The following is a 22,274-nucleotide window of genomic DNA, read 5'->3' on the forward strand; positions in this document are numbered from 1 at the left end:
TGACACACAAGGAGTAAGCAGGACCCTTGGCTGGCTGGACTACTCAGTAGATCACTGGTAGGGATGTAGCATCCTCCCATTTATAGGAACCACACTAGAGACCCATTTCAACAAGGCTGCACTGCACTGCTCTGCCTGAAAGCGGCCTGTCCAGCTCCTTAGTCTCTGCATGGTCTTCCCTTCTCTTTGTAAAGGAAGCTTTGGGCAACTGTTCTCTTCCCCATAAGCAGAAGACAGAGACTGTGCCAAATCTCAGCACAGTACACTTTTCTCTCCCAGGTTGGGAATAGCAGCTCAGGGCATTGCAGGATTTCTGTCTTCTTTTCCACTGCTGAACTGCAGAAAATGTCCCAATTAATACTTTATAGGGCTGAGATGTGCTTACATTCTCATCTGCTACTGTTCAGGAATGGGGGAAGGTAAATTACTGCTTTCATCTCTTCTTCATTCTCAGTCCTGAAAGTTATTATTGTTGTTGCATATATTTCACAGTTCTATGCCAGAACCACTCTCCAATAAAGTAGCAGACAGCAAGAAAGCCTGGAGAGCTTCCACGCTCCTGAGGCCTTGGTGCAGTGCAAGCACTTTCTCACCTGCATTGCCAGGGAGGGGTGGGGGCGCCTTGGCTTCCCTTTTAGCAGCATCTCTCACCAATGAAAGTTTTGCAAAACGCAGTTGCAAAGTAACAAATATTACTGCACACTCTGCATTTGGGAGAGATTCTCACAGCAGGACAACAGTTTAAGATAAACTATCCACAGCCTGCTCACACGTTTGGGTCTTGCAAATTCTCCACCTTCCCTCCCAGCTCTACTTGGAACTTCTACAGGAGGGGATCCTTCATCCACCCAGATCACATTGCCCTCGTGTGCAGCTACACTTGCTGAGAATCTGTTCCCAAGTACAAGGACACAGAGAAGCAGACAGCAAAAACAGCTGAGCAAAGAGGGAAGAAGAGGCAAGAGCTCACCACGTGCTACTCAGCCACTGAGTCCTGACAGCCAGGACAGACAGCTGACAGGAGCAAGGCTCAAACAAAATGACATAACCATCAAAATGCCATGGGAGATGTAAATCAAGAGCAATTGCTCCCCTGAAATTCTACACCATCATGCAGAGGGAGGGGAGCTGGCAGGGCAGCTAGTGTTCATGGGCAGCAGCCACACCAGAACTTGTGACAAGAGGTCATCACCCCACACCCCATCCCTCCAGCACCACACAGCCTGGCTGGAGACCAGAGGAGGAGTACAGCACTCTGGTCACAAGGTACAGGAAACTATTTCTGGTCGGGGGGAAAGCATACCACACTCTTCTGTCTCCGGGGCAACAAAACAGGCCAACTCAAGCACAACTCACAGAGAAAAAGCACACAGCAGCCCTGGGAGCACCAGCCTGCAGCAGTCAGGCACCACAACTGAGAGCAGCGAAAGGTCAGGCTGGGAGGGTTTCCTGCCATGGGTCCTACAGGATCACAGCTCCTGCAGGATTGCCATCCTGTTTCAGGCAGCACCAGAACACAGCCCAGTCAGTGACTTGAAAGTAGCTCCCCCACCCCATCCCCAAAGATCTTCATCACTCCGTGGCCTTTGGCACAGTGTAGGCATTTGACTCATGTCAAATCAGCAGCAGAGTCAATTCGGTACTTGTGGGGAACAACCTGGTATCTAAATACATAAGGAATAAACAAAGAGACACTATTTTCTACCTTACTCTGGTCTGACAAAGGTTATTCCCAGTAGGAGACAAAATGCTCCAAATTTTTTCAGTCCAGCAGAGCAGTCAGTGGGTGGACTTTAACATTTCTCCTATACAGGCTCTTGCTCAACCTTAAAATGCAAAGTCTTAATGATATTAAAATTACAATGAAAAGATCCCTACCCTACCAAGAGCTTGCAAAGAAAATAATTTCTCCTCCCTCTGTCCCAGAGATGAAACTTATTTCTGCAAACCATTTGTGGAGTGGAGCTGCTTATTCTTGATGCAGAATGGAAATACACCTCAAAGCTAACAGAAACACAGCAACACATCCGACCTACCTTACAGTATCCCAGGCCTGGGACATTGGGTCTATTTTCCACCTTTCACACAACTATGAAATTCAACAAGTAATTTCCATAACTTGCCTAAAACACAGTATATCCTTTAGGAAACATAAAGATTCACGTTCAAGACTTCAAGTGATAAATAAAGCCATACACCCACAGAAATTTCTCCAAATGTTAGTTATCCTTCCTGTTAAAATTCGGCATTGCTGTTCCAAGTCTGAATTCATCTACCTCCTGCTTCTAAATATTGGATTTCATTAAGCTCTTTTCCTGCTACGTTACAGAGCTGTCTAGCCCTGAACAATAGCTGATGCTTAAAACTTAAGTACAGGATATTACAAACACTCATCTAATATTCATTTACTGTTTTCCAGCCAAAAAAAAAAAAGAATCTTGCTATTTGGAAAATTATTCTATCTACAGTCTGAAGTAATAAGTATCTACATAGAAAGGAAAGTGCAGTCTATGTAGCTTTTCTGTAGTAAAATTTAAAATGTAAATGCTTAAGGAGATCGTGCTTAAAAACAGGAGAAAACTTACTTATGTTTGATACCCAAACTAAGGTGTGAATATCTATTTCTCCTTCTTAGTCCTTTATATGATACGATTTCTGCATCTTGGTTCAGCATGTCAAATGTGAATCTACATTTAACCCAAGTACCTTTAACATTACTGCTCTGCAAATATTGCACTGTTGTTCTAGTAACATTAATACTGGGTTTCTTTAGAATATACCTGATGAGAAGACGCCTGTTCAGAGAACTGTGATTTCTTTGGGTTGGGTTTTGATTTGGCTAGGGATTTATTTTAATAGAAAACAAGAATGATTGTTTTAGCATCATCTGTGAGAGTTAAGGACCTGCAAAAATGAAACTACTCCATTTTATACAAACATGCAGTCCATTAACTGAGACAGGACTGTTCGTGTACAATGGATGGACAGAAATGGTTGTGCACAATTAGGAAAGTCACAGCTGTAAGAATCTCTAACTGAGCAGGTTAAAACAACAATGACCTTGCCTGAGTACAGAAGACAGCAGACCAAAATCATGACAGTTTGGCCTATTTGTCCTAAATGTATCAAACTTCCAGATACACAGGATAACTTGATGTAAAAGAAAGTGTACCCAACAGAAATAAAAACCAAAAGGCAGACAGCTTTACTTCACAAAAACCTGGCAATCTTCAGCAGGGTGTGGAATATGACTAGTTTTATACTGATGCATAATTTCTTACTCTTTTTTAAGAAAATAATTTCACTGTCTGACCACTTCAGTCTGCTATCCCAAAGATGTGGTGGCAGAGATGGATGAACAAGGTGAGACCCAACTTCTGGGCTCCATTCTTGTCCAGGGACAGTTCTCAGTTTTCTGCTCTAGCCAATACATGCACAGCTGCTTTGCAGGAGGCTTTCCCTCACCAGGTTTTTCTCCTCCAGGGGTACCCAGAACCTGGAGAAGATTTTCAGACACAGACAGGGTAAAGGATATCAACAAATACCAGTAGTCTAGAGCCGCCAATTGAGAACATTTATGTAACAACAACAGAAAAAAAAAGAAAAAGAAGATTAAAAAAAAGGTCACTGTGCCTAATCAGCCTGTTATGGAGCTGTGCTGAGGAGAAGGAGCTGCCAGGGAAGGATAGGGAGACCTGTTTGCATGGAGCTGCGGTACACTTGCAGAAGGCAGAGTCTGGAGAAGGACACCTACCACAAACCCAAAAAGGAGATGAGCCCCAAGCAAGCGAGGTGAGGGCCAAACCTGAGCCAGGGGGCAGGAGGAGATGGTTTAGGTGTCAGGTGCCGACACTGCCACCCTGCACAGGCAGCACAGCATGAAATCATCCCGGCTTCAGGCATAGCTGTGATGCCCTGACTGGCTCTGGCTCCTGAGAGATGCAGAGAGGGATCTGTTTCAGCCATGGGCAGCTGCCATGCGGACACACTCTCCAGACAGAGCTTTGTCACAAGCTCCTCAAAGGATCAGTGACCAGGGAGGTTGAAAGAGATGTGCCCTTCGCATTCCATCCCCTCCATCTGCCCAAGGAACACTGAAATTTATTGCTCTAGAAAAAAATGTGAACATCTATTTCAGGTTGTCCTGTCTTCTGGCAAGCAGAAGTAGAAGTCAGCATTAAAAACTAATTGAAAGACTGGGCAAAATAGTTACTGACATAAATCAAACAAAGATTTATCAGTGAAAGTGATTAACTTCACACCTCTTGGAAAACAAGGTATAAAAAATTAATTCTAACATACTTTCTTCAACAAGCATTAGAAACACAGCACCATTTCAGAACAGTTCCGTGTGTAAAGGACTACATCCACTACAGCATCTACTGTCTTACTTTATCAAACTTCAGCTATACTGAGGTCCCGTGGCTAAAGCTCATTCTTCATTTAATACACCTGTCTTAAGAAGAGAGGAAAAAAGTGAGGGGCAACTTTTAGAGCCTAAAGATTAGCCACCTCAATGGAAAGGGAGATTCTTTTCTAAAGGCAGTAAAAAGAAGATGCAGGAAAACTAACACTTAGATGTCAATCATCTCTGTGATGAGAATCTGTGTCATGAAGAAAAAAGCCGTATTCCTCCCTTTACCGATACATAACCTTCTTGCTCACAACTGGAATATGCAATTGCCTGCTCAGTACTACAGTCAACCTGCCTTCATCCTGCACTAGGATCATGCTTTGTCCTTGCTGTTAAAGGAGGCTTGCAGCTATCATTCCTGTGGGAACACATTCTAGATTACATTTCTGAGAATGGGAAGAGTCTGGAAGAAGAATCAAACCCAAAGCAATAAACTCAGTTTGATTGCTGTCATCGTGCCAATTCTGGGAGATAGTCAATTGGTGCCAGCTGCTAAGATATCATTTGAGTTGCTTCAAGACAGAAATCGAATTTACATCAAATACATTTTGTAGTGCGAGACTAGTCTGAGCCTTCAGGTTCCTTCATGCTTTTCTTTGCTAGTTTAAATTTAATCTTCCTCTCTGAGACATTCCCAGCAAAAGAGAGCTAGCTCCCTCATCTGCACTTCAAGCCACAGACTTTCCCCCATATTCTCTTAGTTTTCCAACAAGGCTATGCTACAGAACAACTGAGATCTCTCAGCATTTGTAATAGGGTAGCAGAGGACACTATGCCATGCCACATCACCACTTTAAACAGGAATATCAGCAAGTCTCAGACCACCACCATTTCCCCTTCTGCAGAATTTGGTAGAAACAAACACCAAAAAATCATTCTAGGCCTTAGAAATGACCAGAGGCCCCCATAGACTCAGTATATTTTTTCTGACAAGAGCTAAGAGCAGGTGCCTAAGGAAAAATGTAAAGAAAATAAGCATATAATGACACTTCCTTCCCTCCCTCTCTCCCTCCCTCCCTTCCTCCAGCTATTTGATTTTGACATTTCCATTTCAGTGTTTCTACACTGCCATTTCAAAGACCAGCTAAAATTAATAAATCTGTAGCAGCATACTACTGCCATTGCAAGCCAAAGTCTGTTTTCCAGCCTCTCAGTGCAGAGCGACCCCTGTGGCACCATGTCCCCAGTGCGAGGGTAGAGGGGCTCCCACGCCCAACCAGCACCTCCAGCCTCTCAGCTGCAGCAACTTGTGCAAAAAGTCACCAAGGGGAAGACACGACTGGAGCCAGCAAGTGAAGATGAAACAGCAAAGCTCCAGTTTTCTCAGCCGGTGAAAGCTGGAGAAACAAGACAGTGACAAAATTCTCATCACTCGCCTTCAGCTACTGAAAGAAGGAGGAGGTTCAAGTGCCAACATGACACAATAAACAAATACAAGATTTCTTTCAAGAAATGCTGGCAAACATATTTTCTGACAAAGCCTTTCCTCCAGCAAAACCACTAATATTATTACCTTGTAGCAACCTTTCCCCACAGTCTTGGCACTTCCCAGAAACAAACAACTCCACAAGTAAAAGTGTGATACTACCCCTAAAAGTACATACTTATATGGATCCTAAAGACAGCCTAAAGTTCACACAGTTGGTCACAAGCTGTGTTTACACACACTAGGATCCATGAACCCCTTGGTATGACTGTACTGGGAAACCAAAAGAAACAAATTAAAAGGAACAAACTATATAAACTTCTATTAGAAGAGTTTCCACTTTTCTGTTCAAGTAATGAAGAAATTAGACTATCAACATCACAGAGTAAAAGTCAAGATGATTTAAGTAATTCTATTTGTATCTCCAGTGAGCACCCTGAAGAGTGGGCCAGATAAATTTATTCTTTTTTCCAGTAATTCATGGCCTTGTACTTATATTAATATGTGTACAAAAGCAGTAAAAAGAAAAAAAGAAAAAAGTATTAAAAATACCTAAAAGAGAAGAATCTTTTTTAAAAAGTCATAGTGTGCACCTTTGACATTGCAGTTTCTACACTCAGTGTCATTCAAAGCTGCCTTCTCACATGTATATTTTTCAGTTTATCAGCAAACAACTTGTCCAATTTTTCTTTGGATTATCCAGCAGGTGGACCTGGTAAGGGAAGGAGAATTCCTGTCCTCTTGCTTTATGGGAAATACTCGGGATATGTGTATCCTGAGTATTACCTATTGTACACATTATAAAACAAAACTATAGCAAATTCATGTGCACATTAAGAGGAAGTGGGGAACTTGAGCTTTCACAGACAGCAGCAACTTTCCAGGAACTTCGAGAGTCAAAGGAGGTCAAATTAGTGAATCGGGGCAGGCTATAGGTGATGGTGATCTCAGTCACAATTAACTATGTGAACAGAGGGGTTAAGTGTACTCCAGCCTAACATGACATTTGTTGCCTACAAAGGTACAGATAAAGCCATATTGGGTGTTTTCACTCTCTCAGAGAGAATGGCCACCATTCAGCTTAGGTCTTCGCCTGCAGCAGATCCCACAGTTTGACCAAAGCCAGCACTGCAAAGCAACATGGAATCTGAATACATGTGCATTTGGGAAAAGGAAGGAGCAGCACCCCAGCTATCCACTGTAGGTATAGCCTTTGGCTTCACATTTGAGATCAACTCAGAATATGGGCAAAGGACCTCCTTTCTGAGCTTGCTACAGCACTCAGAGCAAGATTTTGTAAACCTGTTCATGAAACATCCCTGCACAGCATACACTGACCCCTCCCCATAAGCCATAGGTTCCCACATCCCCTGCTCTTCAGGCTGTTTTAAAAGCCTTACTGTTCCCAGTCTTACTCAGTCACATGCAATGAGCCAAGTAAAGCCCAGTGGATTCAATCCGAAGCCTTGGTGTCAGCGCAGCCGCTGAAAAATGAGCCATCACCGTGACTGCATTAGGAGGGTGGAGGACACCTGCCTGCAGAACAACTGACACAGGCCAAAGCAGGCCCAGTCAAAGTCTTCAATAAGCTCTGACATGACACAGATGCCATCTCTCATGTACAAACCCTGCTTGTGGTCCACATCTCTCAGGGCACACCACTTCCTCTTGCTGGCAAGAGAAATGTCTCTTCATCTCCCCAGTCATCCTTCCCATGTTGCCAGTGGGATATACAAGGCCTGTGTCAACTCTGCTTTATTCTGTGTTAGCCTTTCCCACTAACAAGTTACTTTAGTTACAAAAACCAAAGAAGAATTTCCAAGAGCCTCTAACCTGAATTTCATTTCCCCTCTTTTCCTGCTAACCATTAGTTTATTTTGTGCCACCGTGATGGAGGCAAGTCATAGAGGGAACAACCTTTCCAGGTCTCCTGGTGAAGAGGTGGGAAGGAAATGTTTCACCACTGAGGTTACCTTCCAAACACCTACAGCCACAGAAGTTGGCACCTACAGTCTGCTGCAATAATTAAGAATTCTACCAGCTGACCATTAAAACTACCCACTAAACCACCAATTTCACCTGTTCCATTGGCTACTAGAAAAAGTACCATTTCTTGCTTTACAAACTTCTTTCTTGCTCAGAGTGGGATGAAACACAAGGAAAACCAGTGCTGCAGTGGGAAGTACTGGGAACCATTCCTGCAGCAGCTCATTGTAGCTCCCCTTTGAAGCAACACATCCTCCAGCTGACAACAACAAAAGTGCAGCCACCTTCCTCCTAATGTGAAGCAATGGAGATCACCAACCACAAATGCTGACAGGCAGACAGAAGCACAGCAAAGGGCAGGAATTCTTTTATCTCATTTTATCTGCTGTGGCCAGGAGGCATTAGTGCATCCATTGCAGTCCTGACACAGGAAGAAATGTGGTGCAATTGCACTCCCCCTAAGAATGGTGCAACTGCCCTGCTGGCCAGCCTGGCATCTGGGAGGCATTTGCTGGAAGGTCTCCACTCAGTTGTGGTGAGCGTAACAGCTTATTTTAGCTCTTCCTGGGCATACTGAGTTAGTGTCATTTAAAAAAAAAAAGCCTACATCCCTGAGAAAGGAAGAACTGCAGGGTACAAGCAGAACTACCAAAATGAATGAAGTTTTCAAACCAGAAGATGCTGAGCTCCCCAGCTTTGAATGGTCAAACAACTTCCTCTTTCTTTCAACAAAACAGAACAAAAATGAGTACAACTCTCTGTCACGGTCATTTCAGACCTTGTATCTTGTAAGAAGGCCTTCAGTCCAGAGTCCTTGTGTAGCCAACTCTCAAAGCACAGCCCCCCATACCACCTGCAACAGAGCTCTCCCTTTCCTTCCCCCTGCCCCTTATGCAGCACCCCCACCTCCTTCCCCCGGTAGGGCTGTGGTTCAACACATTCTCCTCCATTTTGCCTCCTGCAGCTTGCACTTTCCTCTGCAGCCCCACATCCTGCAGCAGGCGTTCCCCCAAGCCTGTTCCCCCAAGCCTATGTCCTGCAGCACCACATCCCCCCAGTTTCCTGCAACTCAGCAGGGAGACATACCCCTTCCCCGGGAGGGCAGCCCTCCGCTGCACACAGGGCAGCCCCAGTCCAGCTCTCCCATCCCTAGTTTCCCATCTGCAATGGCACCAAAACTGCATTTTACAAGTAAATCACGTGCTCAGCTGCTAGTTTGGGTGCAGAGCCAAGAAACACTCTGGTGCATGGGGGAAGGGAGCTCATGTATTTTTTGTTTCATGTGACCAGCTTACCAGAAACTTCACTGAGACCAAGAGCAGACTCTCCACCCACACCCCTCCTTCACCACCAACCCCTTCCCCCAGACACTCTCATAGCAGAGATGCAGAGCAAACACACCACAGGAGAGTCTGGCATCTCACATGCCTACAGCCAATCTTCCAGGCAGAAAAGAGGTGAGACACCAGCTTTGCACCCCAGCTGATCAGCTGAAGGTGTACATACGGGGAGCTGATCTTTCCTGTAAAGCCCATGGGCTGCAATGCAGAGACAGGCAGAAGTTAGGAAATTATGGGACAGGAGGCTGCAGTCACATTGCTAACTTACACATACACTCCACACAATATTTTTTTGGTTAGAAAGTTGGGAGGGGGGAATGTTTCAGATCCAAGAGGCTGGTTGTAGGATGTACATTTAAATAAACAGCATCCCAACAAGCTTTCACAGAGATTAAGAGAAGACAAGTGATTTGTTAAATAAATACACAACCTAAATTTTAGAGGGGTTCCACATGCTTTCCGCAATGAGATGGACAGGACAGTACACATGACAGCATGTCTTAGGTCACATAGAGCTGTACAATAATGTTTTTCCTTAGGTGCCCTTTGTAGAGCTCTCTTGAATTGCCCCTAGACCTGCACAGCATGAGCAGAGATTTGGGAAAAATAGAAATTCTGGCAAATTTTTAGAAGACAGATACTTAAATGGGGGAAAAATATGTTAGAAAACAAACAAAACATCCTCATAAAAGAACAACTACTTCTGTAGCATATTTTGTTGGAGAATCTCTAGGTGTGTAACAAACATTTACTATGCAGCCAGAAAACCTTTGAAGCACAAGGTTTCTTTCCCTACCTTTAAGGAGCTGGAGAAGAAAAGCAGAGGCACTGAAACCTGAGAACATGTCAGTGACAAGTCTGTGAACAAATTCAGATCTTTGGAATCTGAGCCTCTCACTACCCTGGTTTTCATCCTTCTGCAGAAAGAGAAATGAAGATAGAAACAAAGCAGTTCAGATCTAATGGATTTTGAGCACCCTCTCAAAGCAAAAACTGATAGAGGCAGCATAAGCACTGCTTAGATACCTCATCATGTCTCACTCTGGGAAGCATGAAATCCTACCTCAGTGTCATACTAAGACCTAAGCAATTTTTACTATTAAGGTCTGGTGTCCAGAATTCAAAAAAAAATAGTAATTTTTTTTTTTTAAAACCAGCATTTATCCTGTTTGGGTGGAACTGCCACTCAACAAATCCTGCATTGCACTTGACAAGAGCACATTCTGAAAATAGCTTCCTTCACATGAAAGCTCAAGATCTGGACTATCTGGTGAGCAAAATAGCTTTAAAGTGGTCTCCCTCTCCCATCGCCATGCTTGCTTTCAGATTTTCAGGGAAAGAGGTACCTGACTTGCATCTTTTTCCAAAAAAGCAGCTGTTATGCTACAGTTTTGATTTATTTTCTGGCTAAGTTAACTGCTTGTTTTGATGAATGTTTAATGTTCCTGGCTAGATCAGTTTAGATCTTGTTTGCCTGCAGGCATTTAATGCTGCTACATTACTGCAATACTAATTTTAAGGTCATCTACAGCTCCCCCCACCAAGTCTTTTGCTATTGTTTGGATCAAGATTATGTGGTGCATTTTGGCATTGAATTCCACAGCACCATATCAAGTTAACAGACACTTATCACATCTCCAGAGATGGCCAGATTTGCTGATTAACAGACAACACACCCCAGAAGAGCAATCCTCACTGATTAGGTCCACCTCATGTACTGAGCCACAACAAAGACCAAAGATGAGGGGCTGACACTGTAGCTCTCAGGGCACTCAGTTCTGTAAATTGCTGCCTATGCCAGGCAAAAAAAAAAAAAAAAAGAAAAAAGGGGAGAAGGAAAGGAGGTGTGTCAGAAGGAGAAAGAAAATGCAGTGAAACAGTTATTAAAGCACTAACACTGATGGCTACAAAGGAACTTTCTCTGTCGAGGTTCAGTTTTAATAAGGTGACAGTTAAGACGACAAGCCAACATGTCTGAAGACTAAACCCTCCCTTTTCTGTAGAACACACAAATGAGAGTAGTGGCAGAAAAAGCTTTTCCACACTACCCACTAGACAGCCTCAGCTCTGACCTAAAACAGAGGTTGAATTACAAACCAAAAAAAGAGGAGCATGGTCTGCTATGGCCAGAGCCTGAGAAACCTCCACAGTCCAATATGAGCTCCATGGAGCACAAATGTGGGCTCCAGACTGCAGCACCCCTTTTAAAAGAAGCTCCCCAACAGGCACCATTCTCAACAGATGGCATAGTAAAAAAATGTCTCCTTATGCTTCTTCATTTTGCTATCTCTACCTGGACAGCTGGTCCAGCCAGAGGAGACTCGGGACTCCGCTCATCCTATCACTAAAACTGCTATCTCCATCTCAAGGTGAATGCTAGCAAATGAGATCCCTACTCCTTCCTAAGCCTCTGTCCTCTTCTTCATTCCTTCTGCCAAGCATTGTATCCAAATACTGCAGTCCTTCAGCACGGCAGGCAGAGGACAACTACAGGTGTAAACTGGGAAGATACTGCTGCAGCCCCAGCACAGAAATACATAGCTCATATAGCTCACTAGAAAGCTGAGGAACATGGGAGAAGTACAGCCCATTATGTAAAATAAATAACTAGATAAACAATCATCTGTGTTGTAGGGCCAGTCTCTGCAGCAAGAAGAGGTTCCCAGGTCCTGTGACCCAGCAGGGGAGGGGAGCAGTGGCAGGGCAGGCAGCCCCTTTCAGGACTTAGGGACAGCAAGTCTCCCAAGCTGCTTATATCCAACACAGCCAGGATTTGAAGCGACAGCAGCCAGAGGGCAGGAGGGCCTAGAAAGCGTGTCCTCCAGGCCCTGGTAAATGCAAGCGTAAAATGTGCTTCGGCACTTGCAGACAGGCACACATACAGGAGACAAAGATGACCAAAGGAGTGTCCAGAGGGAAGCCAAAGCCACAAGTATGAAGCGTGGGAAGGACAGAGCACCCACCAAAAAGAGCAGTGCAAGGAAAATGGGATCATGTGAGATGAGAAAGCCCAGCTCAGAGATAAGACTTGTTGGCCTGGGTTAAAGGGAGCAAAGGACAGCACAGTGGCTGTTCAGGGCAGGCTGCTCTCCTTCACAGGCCATAACCCTCAGAAGCAGCCTGCAGCCTTACAGTTCACTCAGAGTGTGAGTGAACTGTTCACAGTTCAACAGAGAGTAAGTCTGGCAACTTCTGATGAGTTTAGCAACTGTTATGATCACAAAGTAATAAGTTTTCCATTTTACAATTATTAAAACAATTTCCTGTTCTTCATATATTCATTCCTCCACCACACCACAAAATGTGTTTCTCTGTTCAACTGGAGCAAAGCCACGAGATCCTCCAGTCATGACAGACAAGGGGGCACCCAGAGAGGCCATTCAGCCTAACCACATCAGCCAGCATTCAAAACAGTGGCCATGCTGTCGGTGAATCAGCTTAGGAAGCTTCTCCCTCCAGCCCATTTGCTTGTTCTCACCTCCTCAGCCAAGGTTGTGCCAGAGCAGCTGTTTGGGTGGGCAGCCCTACAAGCAAGGAAGGAGGAGAGAGCAGAAAAGGCAATTTCAAGTCTTCTCTGAAGTCAGTTAGCTACCAAGGCAGTTGATAAAATTAACAACCTTAACAGAAACTGCCCACTGCAAACAGCAACCAAATAAAGCTGCTAGTTCCCAAATGGCTGATGACCAAGCCACAGCTGCAACGGGGGGAGGAGAGGGGGAGAGCGGCATGAATCCTCGAGTGAGTCACTCGCTCCCTGCATCCCTGCTGGCCTAGATAAATGCTGCTGCCAGTCGATGATGGGTGCTGCAAACCAGCTCTTAAGCCCACAGCATCCTTGCTGCTCATCTCCTGGTGGGCACAAAGCCTGCACTGAACAAGTGCAAGTGGGTAACCAGGAGAGGTAGTCACATTAGGTCTCTGAGGTTCCTGTATGGTTCCAATCAACTTTTATGTCTCCTTGTCCTTGCTCCTGCTTTCAGGTGTTCTCCCCCAAGGGCTGGAATCTCAGGCAGGTGAGGATGCATTATAAAGCTCCCCTTTTTAGACAAGGAAAACGTGAAAGCAAATAGATAATAAAATAAAAATAGTAATGAAGACGCTGTGTAGGAAGTTGCTCTGAGTCCCTGTACTGGCATTAGTTTGTTCACAGTGCTGGCTGCTCACTTCTACCATCTGCACAACGAGGCCTGATGGATCACATCAGAACTGCCTTACCTCAGTGTAGAAGTTTAGGATGAAGGCAGAATTACCCAAAGCATAAAATGCATTGGAATTAAGAGCAAATCATATCAAGTCTATACCACATGTGTAACATCTCCACTACAGATGCACCAAGGACAGGGAACCGGTCTAAAACAGACACTCCAGCTTAGTTAGATCTCTATAAGACAAAAGAAAGCCTCAAGTACTGTCATACTGAGGCACCACATCTGCAAATCCTGCAGTAAAGTCATTCATTGTTTTAAGAATGAAGGGGTTTAATTAAGTCCTGTAGTGCCCAATGCAATCCCTATGGGAGAGCTATTAAAGCTTTAACTGTCTGCACCCACTGAGAATGTGACAGATTTCTTCTACCCGATTTCATAAGTGTACAAATACACCAGAAGGAATGGAGTGAGAAAAGGAAAAGTACCTTGAAGGAATAGACAGTCTCAGATTGCTGCATCTGCAACTCTGATGTAAACGCTGGATGCTGAGGTTTTCAGGAACAGAAGCTGGCTAGCTGATATTCACACCAAGAAGAAAAAGTCAGGCCACAAATATGAAGTTTCAGGCTAATTATGTTAAATTTTGCAGTTTTCTAAATTCCGCCTTCTGTGTCACACAGTTCTGAAAATTTCCCCCATGACTCCTGGTTGTGAAATTACAAAGCACTCAGAATCCTGGGCAAAACATGGTTGCCTTCACAATCATAACTGCCCAAGATTGCACCAGCTTCTCCTCCAAACCATTATCATAAGTATTCCAGGGAATGCAAAGAAATGAAAGAACATCTTCTCCTTCATCTAATCCATTTTTCTCTCTGGCCTGAAGACATATCTTAGAGTGGTTTCCCCACTCCTGATCACAAAAAAACCCCGATCAACAAACGGCAAGAGGATCACAGTGTTGCCACACATGGTTAAAAGCAAGGAATATGTACAGAAGAGAGAGCAAACCAAGGCAGCAAGTAAAACTTTGCACAGGGCACCTGCCTCAACCCAGAGCATGTTAACAGCAAATCCTACCAAGTACACGTACATGCCATCGCTTCATAAAGGGTCGCTGATACAACTAAATATTGAGGAAAGGTCAACAGATTAAACTACTTGTTCAGTCTTTCTACAGCTCCCTAGACAGGCAGGATTGTTTGGAAGCTTTGTTGCCAGGTTTCTCTAATGAAACTGCAGCCAAACCAAGCATATCTGAACTCCTTTACTGCATTACTAACAAGTGAAGAGGAAAGAGATGATAATTTCTGCAGCCTTCACACCAACACAGTTCACACTGAGAAACAGAGCAAGAGAATGAATGAAACAGAGTGGTCAGGACATGAAGTGCCAGACCCTACCCTGGGATGGGCAAAGCAGTTACACTAGTCAGGAGAATACTCTGTCCAGTCTCCAGCTGGGTAGTCCAGCCCACTGACTCTCCTGAAGCACTCAATGCTGTTCTCCATTCCAAGAAACTGTCTGAGTAGCAATGCCCTTGTGCCTAAAAAACCCACAACAGGCCCACCCAAGACAATTCATGAGGCCTCTGAAAATGCAAAGATGTCCTGCCTTAAAAAGGTCTGCCTTCCACCCAGCTCTGCCAAAGGTACCCTAAAACACAGAAAATCCCTGCTTTAGAAAAAAATGGTCCAGGGACTAAACAAACTCTGGGGAGCCAGAGGAAAGCATCTTCCTGTTACACTGAGCTCTCATAAAAATACGGCAATGGACAAATCAACCAGTGGACTTCGAGACCTGGGAAGACTTATTTCATTCTATCAGTCAACTTGGTCCATCCAATACCACTCTAGTGTAATCTCTGCTTAACTTCCCTGAGCATCTGGTTCCTGTGCACAGAACACACGTCACATGCCCCAGTGCTTATACGTCTGTGATAGAGGCAGATTTATATCAACTGGCTCAGGTCCTGCTTGTGCAATTGATCACCCTTTGTCATATTTAAAAGAAGCATTTCTTTAGCCAAACTCTGAAACCTAGGGCAAGAGACTGTTCACTGAGTTGTCAAGGAGATTGAGAACTCAGAAATAAAAAGTCTGTGGGAGGAGAAAGTCACCAGGATTGTTGAGCCTCTGCAGGATAGAGCAGGGGTCTGTGTTCTTTAGAGAAAGAAACATCTTTAGGAGGAACAGCTTGCTGCTACCAGCAATTATGCTACATTTTAAACAGCAAATATGTTTCCATTTAGTGATGAGAGTTTGATTTAATGTATGATGCCAGTACAGGTTTCTTGCTTTTGAAGACAAGTTTCCCCTCTTACACTCCTCCCATCTCACCATACTTGTGGACTCCTTCCTTACTTCACATTTCTAACTAACAGATTTGTGCTTTTAAACAAAACAGGTTTTTATTTTGAAAGATAAACAACTAACCAAAAAGGTCTATAGAAGAAATTGCCTACTTTGGATCTTTATAGTAAAAAGCAAGTAACTTTGTATAATCTTAATTCAGAAGTTACCCAAAAGACAGCTGTGGGTCACTGCTGGTGACCTGTGGAAGTCAGGCAGGATGATGACACTTGGCTATCTCCACTTGTACGTCCAGACTGGGGAATGAGAGGCTGGAGAGCAGCCCTGCAGAAGGATCTCGGATTCTGGTTGAGGGCAAGCTGAATATGAGTCAGCAGTGCCCCGGCAGCCAGGAGGGCCAACCCTGTCCTGGGAGGCATCAGGCAAAGCATCGCCAGCCAGTCGAGGGAAGGGTCTGTCCCGCTCTGCTCTGTTCTGGGGTGGCATCTCCTGGAATATTGTGGCAGTTTTGGGCACCACAATATCAGAAAGACATTAAGCTATTAGAGAGTGTCCAAAGGAGGGCAATGAAGATGGTGAAGGGCCTTGAGGGGAAGCTGTATGAGGAGCAGCTGAGGGCACTTGGGTCTGTTCAGCCTGGAGAAGAGGAGACTGAGGGGAGACCTCATTGCAGTTACAACTTCCTCATGAGGGGAAGAGGAGGGGCAGGTACTGATCTCCTCTTCTCTGTGGTGACCAGTGACAGGACCTGAGGGGATGGTCTGAAGTCGTGTCAGGGGACGTTTATGCTGGATAGGAAAAGGTTCCTCACTCAGTAGGTGGTTGGGCACTGGAACAGGTTCCCCAGGGAAGTGGGGAAGTCACAGCACCAAACCTGACAGAGTTCAAGAAGTGTTTGGACAACTGTCAGGCCCATGGTAGGATTCTTGGGGCTGTCCTGTGCAAGGCATGGAACTGGACTTCAATGATCCCTGTGGGCTCCTTACAACTCAAGATATTCTGTGATTCATTTCTACAGGCACCCAGGAGACCTGCGAGTGCAAGTGTAGGCACGAGCACACAGCTCCCCTGCCACAGGAGTAGCAACTAAGGTCATCTGTAAGCTGGATATAAAGAGGGGGTGGCAAAAGGCTGTAGTGAAGACTTGGTGTCACACCAGGACAGGCAGGGAGAGCAAATAACGAGAACAGGTCATGATCTGGCTGGGGGAAGGGCAGGATGGGAGCTGCAGAAGCAAAGAGAGAGAAAATGAGGCACCACCTTTCCTGAGAAAAGAACGGAAAAAAAAAGAAGTTTGAAAATTCTCTTTTGTAACAGTGACATGTAAACTACTGCTCTAGCAGACACAGAAATGTCAGATGAATGTGACACTGTCTGGTTTGCACAGAGGGAAGGAGGAAGATGCACTTGATGGCATCCTCAAAAGAAGACGCATGGTCTTACTGAGTACTGCTCTCCTTTGCTCCCTCCAGGAATTCACAAGACAGAGTTGGAAGGGCAGTATTTGATGGCATTAAGACATCCTTTCCTGTCCTTGCTGCCTCGAAAACAGAAATATATTTGACATGCAAAATAACCTGACCCAACTTACAAGCAGCTTTTCTAGATTTCTTTTCAGAAAAGGTCAATGTGACAAGGTCAGACAGGCTTTTATGGAATCTGCTTGCCAAATCCAAGACAGCACTCAAGAGCATTCTTTTTCCAAGTCCCTTACAGTTCTGTCTCAGATGATGAATAACCTTTGGGACCATGGAGGCAATTCAGAGCAGGGTTCAGAGGACTTCTGTGCGCAATTTTTCTATTTGATATATAATTTCCACCTAAAACTAAGCTTTCTATTGAATTACAAGTCCTTCTTTTCAATAATGCACTTACCAAACACATAAGTAGCATCTCCCTAGACGTCTTGGCAAATATTGTCTTTGGTTCTTTTGGTAGCTTGTTAGCATACTGTGTGTATCTCGTGAGGGCCAGGCAGCACGGCACTAGCACAGTAAACTTTCTCCAAAAGCTTTGAGCAAGCCCACAGGCTTTCTAACCTGAAGGCTGGCAGCTGTCTGTTGGTAGAAAGCCAAGAAAAAAATAGGATGCCCCCTCACAAGAACCAGACACACAATCAGGAGCAAGCGTCTGAGCAGGGTCCAAATGTGCAGGACTAATGGCATGCTGTCAAAGGTTTCATCAAAAAAGTTAAAGCGAGGTTTGATTCCCCTGCATTGTGGACATGATGCAGGTTCCAATATGAGAAGCAAAGACCAGCAGATGGAACAGAAAATCACTTCAGGAGTGCACCATGACCCTCACAAAAAATGAATACACAAATTACCATCTAGAATTAAGTTTCACATAAGAAAAAGAAGCAATAAGGTGCCTTTTGTAAAAGACCTGCATGCCCTGCTACACCACTGTTAAGAGTAAAATAAAACAGGAGGAAAGATCTCTGAGCAACTGCTTTTATTTTAGTGAGACAAGAGGGGAAGGGAGAAAAAAAACCTTCATTAGTCACTGATAGGACTGATAGGATAAGTTGTATTTACAAAGAGCGTGTTAGTCATCCACTATTGTTTTTTTTTTTCCAGAGGAAGCTGAGGAGGGCTTTTCATAGCTTCCATGGGAGACAAGGCCTTCATGCCCCAAAGCACAGCCACTGCACACTTCACCCCAGGAAGCACTCCTGATGGCACAAGGTCTCCACATCCCTCCACCCAGCCACTGTCTTCTGCTCTCTGACAGACACCAACCGGGAAGATGCCGGTGGAAAACGGATCCTTCCGATTAGCATTGGCCCACACTGTGTCTCAGGGCTCGGTCTATTAAACACACATCAAAACAGCATTGCCAGCTCTGGTGGGAGGAAGACGCAGGAAAATCCTGAGGCTGCAGCTTCTCTAGTAGCTGTCACTGCTCACATGAAAGGAAAGGAAAGGAAGAGTGCAAGGCAAGCAATTCAGAGGTTTTGCAAAGACAGCCGCTCCTCTTTTCCTCCCTAAAGTCGCAGCATGCTGCAGAAAGCCTAAAATACACAGAGACTCTACCCCAGCCAGGGCAGTATGAAGTGTCTGGACTACATTGTACTTCTGCATAGCTTCTGTGCGTGCCCCAGCTCTCTGAGCACACCTCATCCCCTGCAGTCAGACAGGAATCATCTCTTCCTGAACACCTCCTGACTGCTGGCTATGGCCAGCAGGAAAGGCTGCAGCAAGAAGGACCTGCCCTGCCCCTCAGTATGGAGGGAGCACCGAGGAAATGCTGTGGCCATGTTGCTGCCAGCATCTGCAGAGAGGTTCACCTGCTAGAGAGCTGGAGGGTCAGGCAGGCTGGGGAACGCAAGAGTTGTCACAGAGTAAGTATGCTGTCCCTTCAAATGCTGAGCTGTTATCAACTCTTCAAGAGTTTCTGATGTGAGGAATCTGTCTCCTGTTCACATAAGCAATTCTGGGAAGTTAGCAAATTCCCAAGAAGAGGCCTGCCGGCTTAGTTTTACTGCTACTGTCCTACAAATCTGTTCAGTCCTGTTAAAAAAATAAACCAAAATCAAACCTGTAACCACGCTAAAGTCTGCCCTGCTAACAGTGATTTTGCTGCCTCCTCCCCCTGCCCAGCCACTCATTCATCTTCACACAAAATAGCAAAGGGATTACGCAGATGTTGCTTTGCTATCCTGACCTTCTTAACCTATGCCCACATGCCATCACTGATGTTGTGCCTTCACCATCCCATCAACCATACGTCAGAGGCTAATTCCCTTCTGGCTGTACCCTCATTCAGAAGCTGGATGATAATTCTCATCTCCTGCCACGTAGCTTCACAGGAACAGAGACAGGAACTCCCTGCATCATTGGGAAGTGAGGTCAGAGCACAACCCTAACTGTAAACCACACCTGAAAAGAAGGCCAACACAGGCAGTGTACCTAGAGTTGTATCTGACTGAGGGGCAGCAGGAACTCTGAAAAACTGAATGCTCAGAGCAGAGATCCACAGCAGGGACAGCATAGAGCATCTGTGGATGTGTCCCAGGGAAGAGTAAGGGGTAGAAGGAACTGCACCATGAGGGACAGGATTTCACTCTAGTGCTCAGCAGAAGCAGCAGTTCAAATGGAGCTGAGGCAACTGCAAAGGAACCACAGAAGGTGGCTGAGCCATCAGTTTGTATATCAGCTACACCTGGGTGAGCCTCTGCCTGATCCAGAAAGAGAGGCTGCATAAGTCCTGCAGAACAGGTCAGCAAAGATTTTCAGAGTCATCACTTGACCACACTATGGACAGGAAAGTTGCATTTGATCCAGCAAGGATAAACTACCTTTGCTGACCAATTCCCAGCTTCACAGGGCCTGAGAAGAGATGCTACGGGCAACCTAGAATGAAACCATGGTGATGTCTAGAGAGAGGGAACAAACAGCCTTGATTCAGAACAATATCTCAATAGATCTACAGCTGTGGAGATTCCAGGTGAACAGGAGGAAAGACTCCAAAAATTGCTCAGCAAACTGGAGGAAGCATATAGCACACAGCACACACAGGACCAGGCAGGGGAAGGTCTCTGGCAGGGACAAGAGGCCTTGCCTCTTGCCAACTTCTGCATGGCCATGACTGCAACGATCACCGACACCACCACTGGTGAGCCTAGTGTCAAAATGCAGAAAAATGCAACTGTCAGAGCCTGTCCACAATCACCCAAAGCACGCAGGGAAGCAGCAGGTACCTGTTATTTTGATTTCAAGAATCAGATCAAAGGTGATCTTGGTCTCAGCCTTGCCATTCCCACAGTTCTCCCCTATTTTCTGCAGTGCTCAGCGTCTGCCCTGGGGAGCTGTAGGGCTGACACATCCAGAGGGCAAAGCAGAGTCACCTTCCCAAGAACAATTTTCTCTGGAGCTTTGGAGCAGGGGGAATGGAAATAAAAAAAAAAAAACCTAGACAAAAAAATCAAGGCCTCTTCAAACCAAAATCCCACAGACAAACCACATCCTAACTTCTGAGACTTACACACCAACACAGCTAATAGCTCCCAGAGTTTTCCAGGGTGCATAACTGTGGTGAGGAATACACCTGCCACAGTTGCATTTTCATTCCTTTGGCAGGAAAGGTGTGTGGAGGAGCAAAGCAAAGCATACTGCAGCAAATGGATTACTGGGCTTTTTGGTCACTTTCTTAGTTTTTAGATCCCTTTTTTATACTTCAGAAGCCATTAGAGTCATGGTGGTTCCCCAAGCACACCGCAGCCACAGTACTATCTCACCTCCACGACAGTAAAAATACCAGCATCCCTAACACACCACAGCTAGCAAAGACACAGGCTATCAAAATCCCAGGCTTTCCATGACCCCCTCTTCTGCTCTACTGTGAATGGACAGATGGGTGGCTCTCACCAGCATCTTCCATCCATCTGCCTCCTCACCTCGACTACGGGGACAACAAATCAGCCTTCCCTTGGATCTAATGATGATGAATCCAGCACCACAGACAAGCTGTTGCCTGTAAGGACTGCAGTGATCACACAGGTTTTTCTCCATAGGGCTAGGGGCTGGAAAAGTTCCAGGAGGCTGAGCTGTAGCGAACAAGACTCTGTGCAAGGGGATACCACGAGCAGCTGTTCTCTGGGAAGCCAAGACCTTCGCTTTAAAAGTGCAGCAGCAGAGTGAGAGCTGGAGTAAAACTGAAGTGATAAGCAAACTGCATAACAATTTCCTCTGGAGCTGGCATTCATAAGCAAGAGACAGACACCCAGCTTCTGATACTGTTCCTGCTGAGCACCTTCTGTCCTTGCAAAAGAACTCAAAGCTTTATGGAGATGTCTACTCTGCAATCAAAGGTTTAATCACAGCATGAATAGATATATCCATGTTAGCACTACATTCACTAGCAAGAGTAGTAATGGTGGGATTCATAGACTTTAATGCAAATTGTACAGGCCTGCTGGGGACTTACATATGTGCCTAAGTTGTGAGCCTCCACTGAAACCCACATCACTGCCACTTCAATGCTATTATCTCTATACCACTGCGAATAAAGTTAATGAACTATGTCCTTCATGCTGCAATCACACCTTCTGCTACACTGCCAGCAGAGAACAAGCTCTCTCTTCATCAGCTTCAGATGGTCAGTACTTGAGTAAAGACTAGGAGTAGCAAAGTAAGAGGAACGAAGAGAGGAAAAAAGAAAATACAGACACAGTGAGATATTACTAATTACACATGCTAGCAGCACTACCTCCTCATTCAAAACTGTGGTCACCCCCTCCACCTGCCTTTTTACAATCACACCACCGCACAGATGGGACAATGCTGGTAGTTATTCTGTTCAACTTATGCCTCAACTGTATATTTGAGCATGCTATCCCTAGGTTGAGCTAATGTTCTCCCAGATCTGACAGTCAGAAGTGCTTTGAAATTGTATCAGAGAAGAGACTGTAAAAAAAAACACAAAAAAGGCCTCAAACACCCAGCACTTCATCCTTTCCCTTCTAAGTGGTAGGCATCAGAAAGAAAAGATGTTTTCAAAAATATCTTTCTGAATTTGTAAAAATTGGGCTAGGTATAGGGATATGGGTACAAAAATGAGGGTACAGAATTGAAAGAGGCTTTGGACCAGAGAGGCCAGAAGAATGACACCAACTAAGCCATCATTAATAGGAGTGAACTCCATCCC

General features: G+C 45.0%; 1 protein-coding gene across 24 annotated transcripts in view; it reads right to left on the minus strand.

Annotated features, from left to right (window-relative positions):
- The window catches only part of CAMK2G (calcium/calmodulin dependent protein kinase II gamma), a 118,441-nt gene that overhangs the window by 66,196 nt on the left and 29,971 nt on the right, over positions 1 to 22,274 (minus strand). For 11 of the 24 annotated variants that reach the window (XM_051800891.1, XM_051800898.1, XM_051800894.1 and 8 more), the window contains one exon: positions 9,963 to 10,083. The exons of 12 other annotated variants lie outside the window; for them this stretch is intronic. In XM_051800891.1, the coding sequence (XP_051656851.1) occupies positions 9,963 to 10,083 (121 nt within the window). Of the gene's footprint in view, positions 1 to 9,962; positions 10,084 to 12,644; positions 12,745 to 22,274 lie in introns of those variants that run through there. One more of the 24 variants, XM_051800913.1, reaches the window with a different exon arrangement.

Source organism: Manacus candei, unplaced genomic scaffold (genome assembly GCF_025592945.1).
Source record: "Manacus candei isolate 608988 ecotype Guabito, Panama unplaced genomic scaffold, ASM2559294v1 h1tg000050l, whole genome shotgun sequence".
Classification (NCBI taxonomy): Eukaryota; Metazoa; Chordata; class Aves; order Passeriformes; family Pipridae; genus Manacus; species Manacus candei.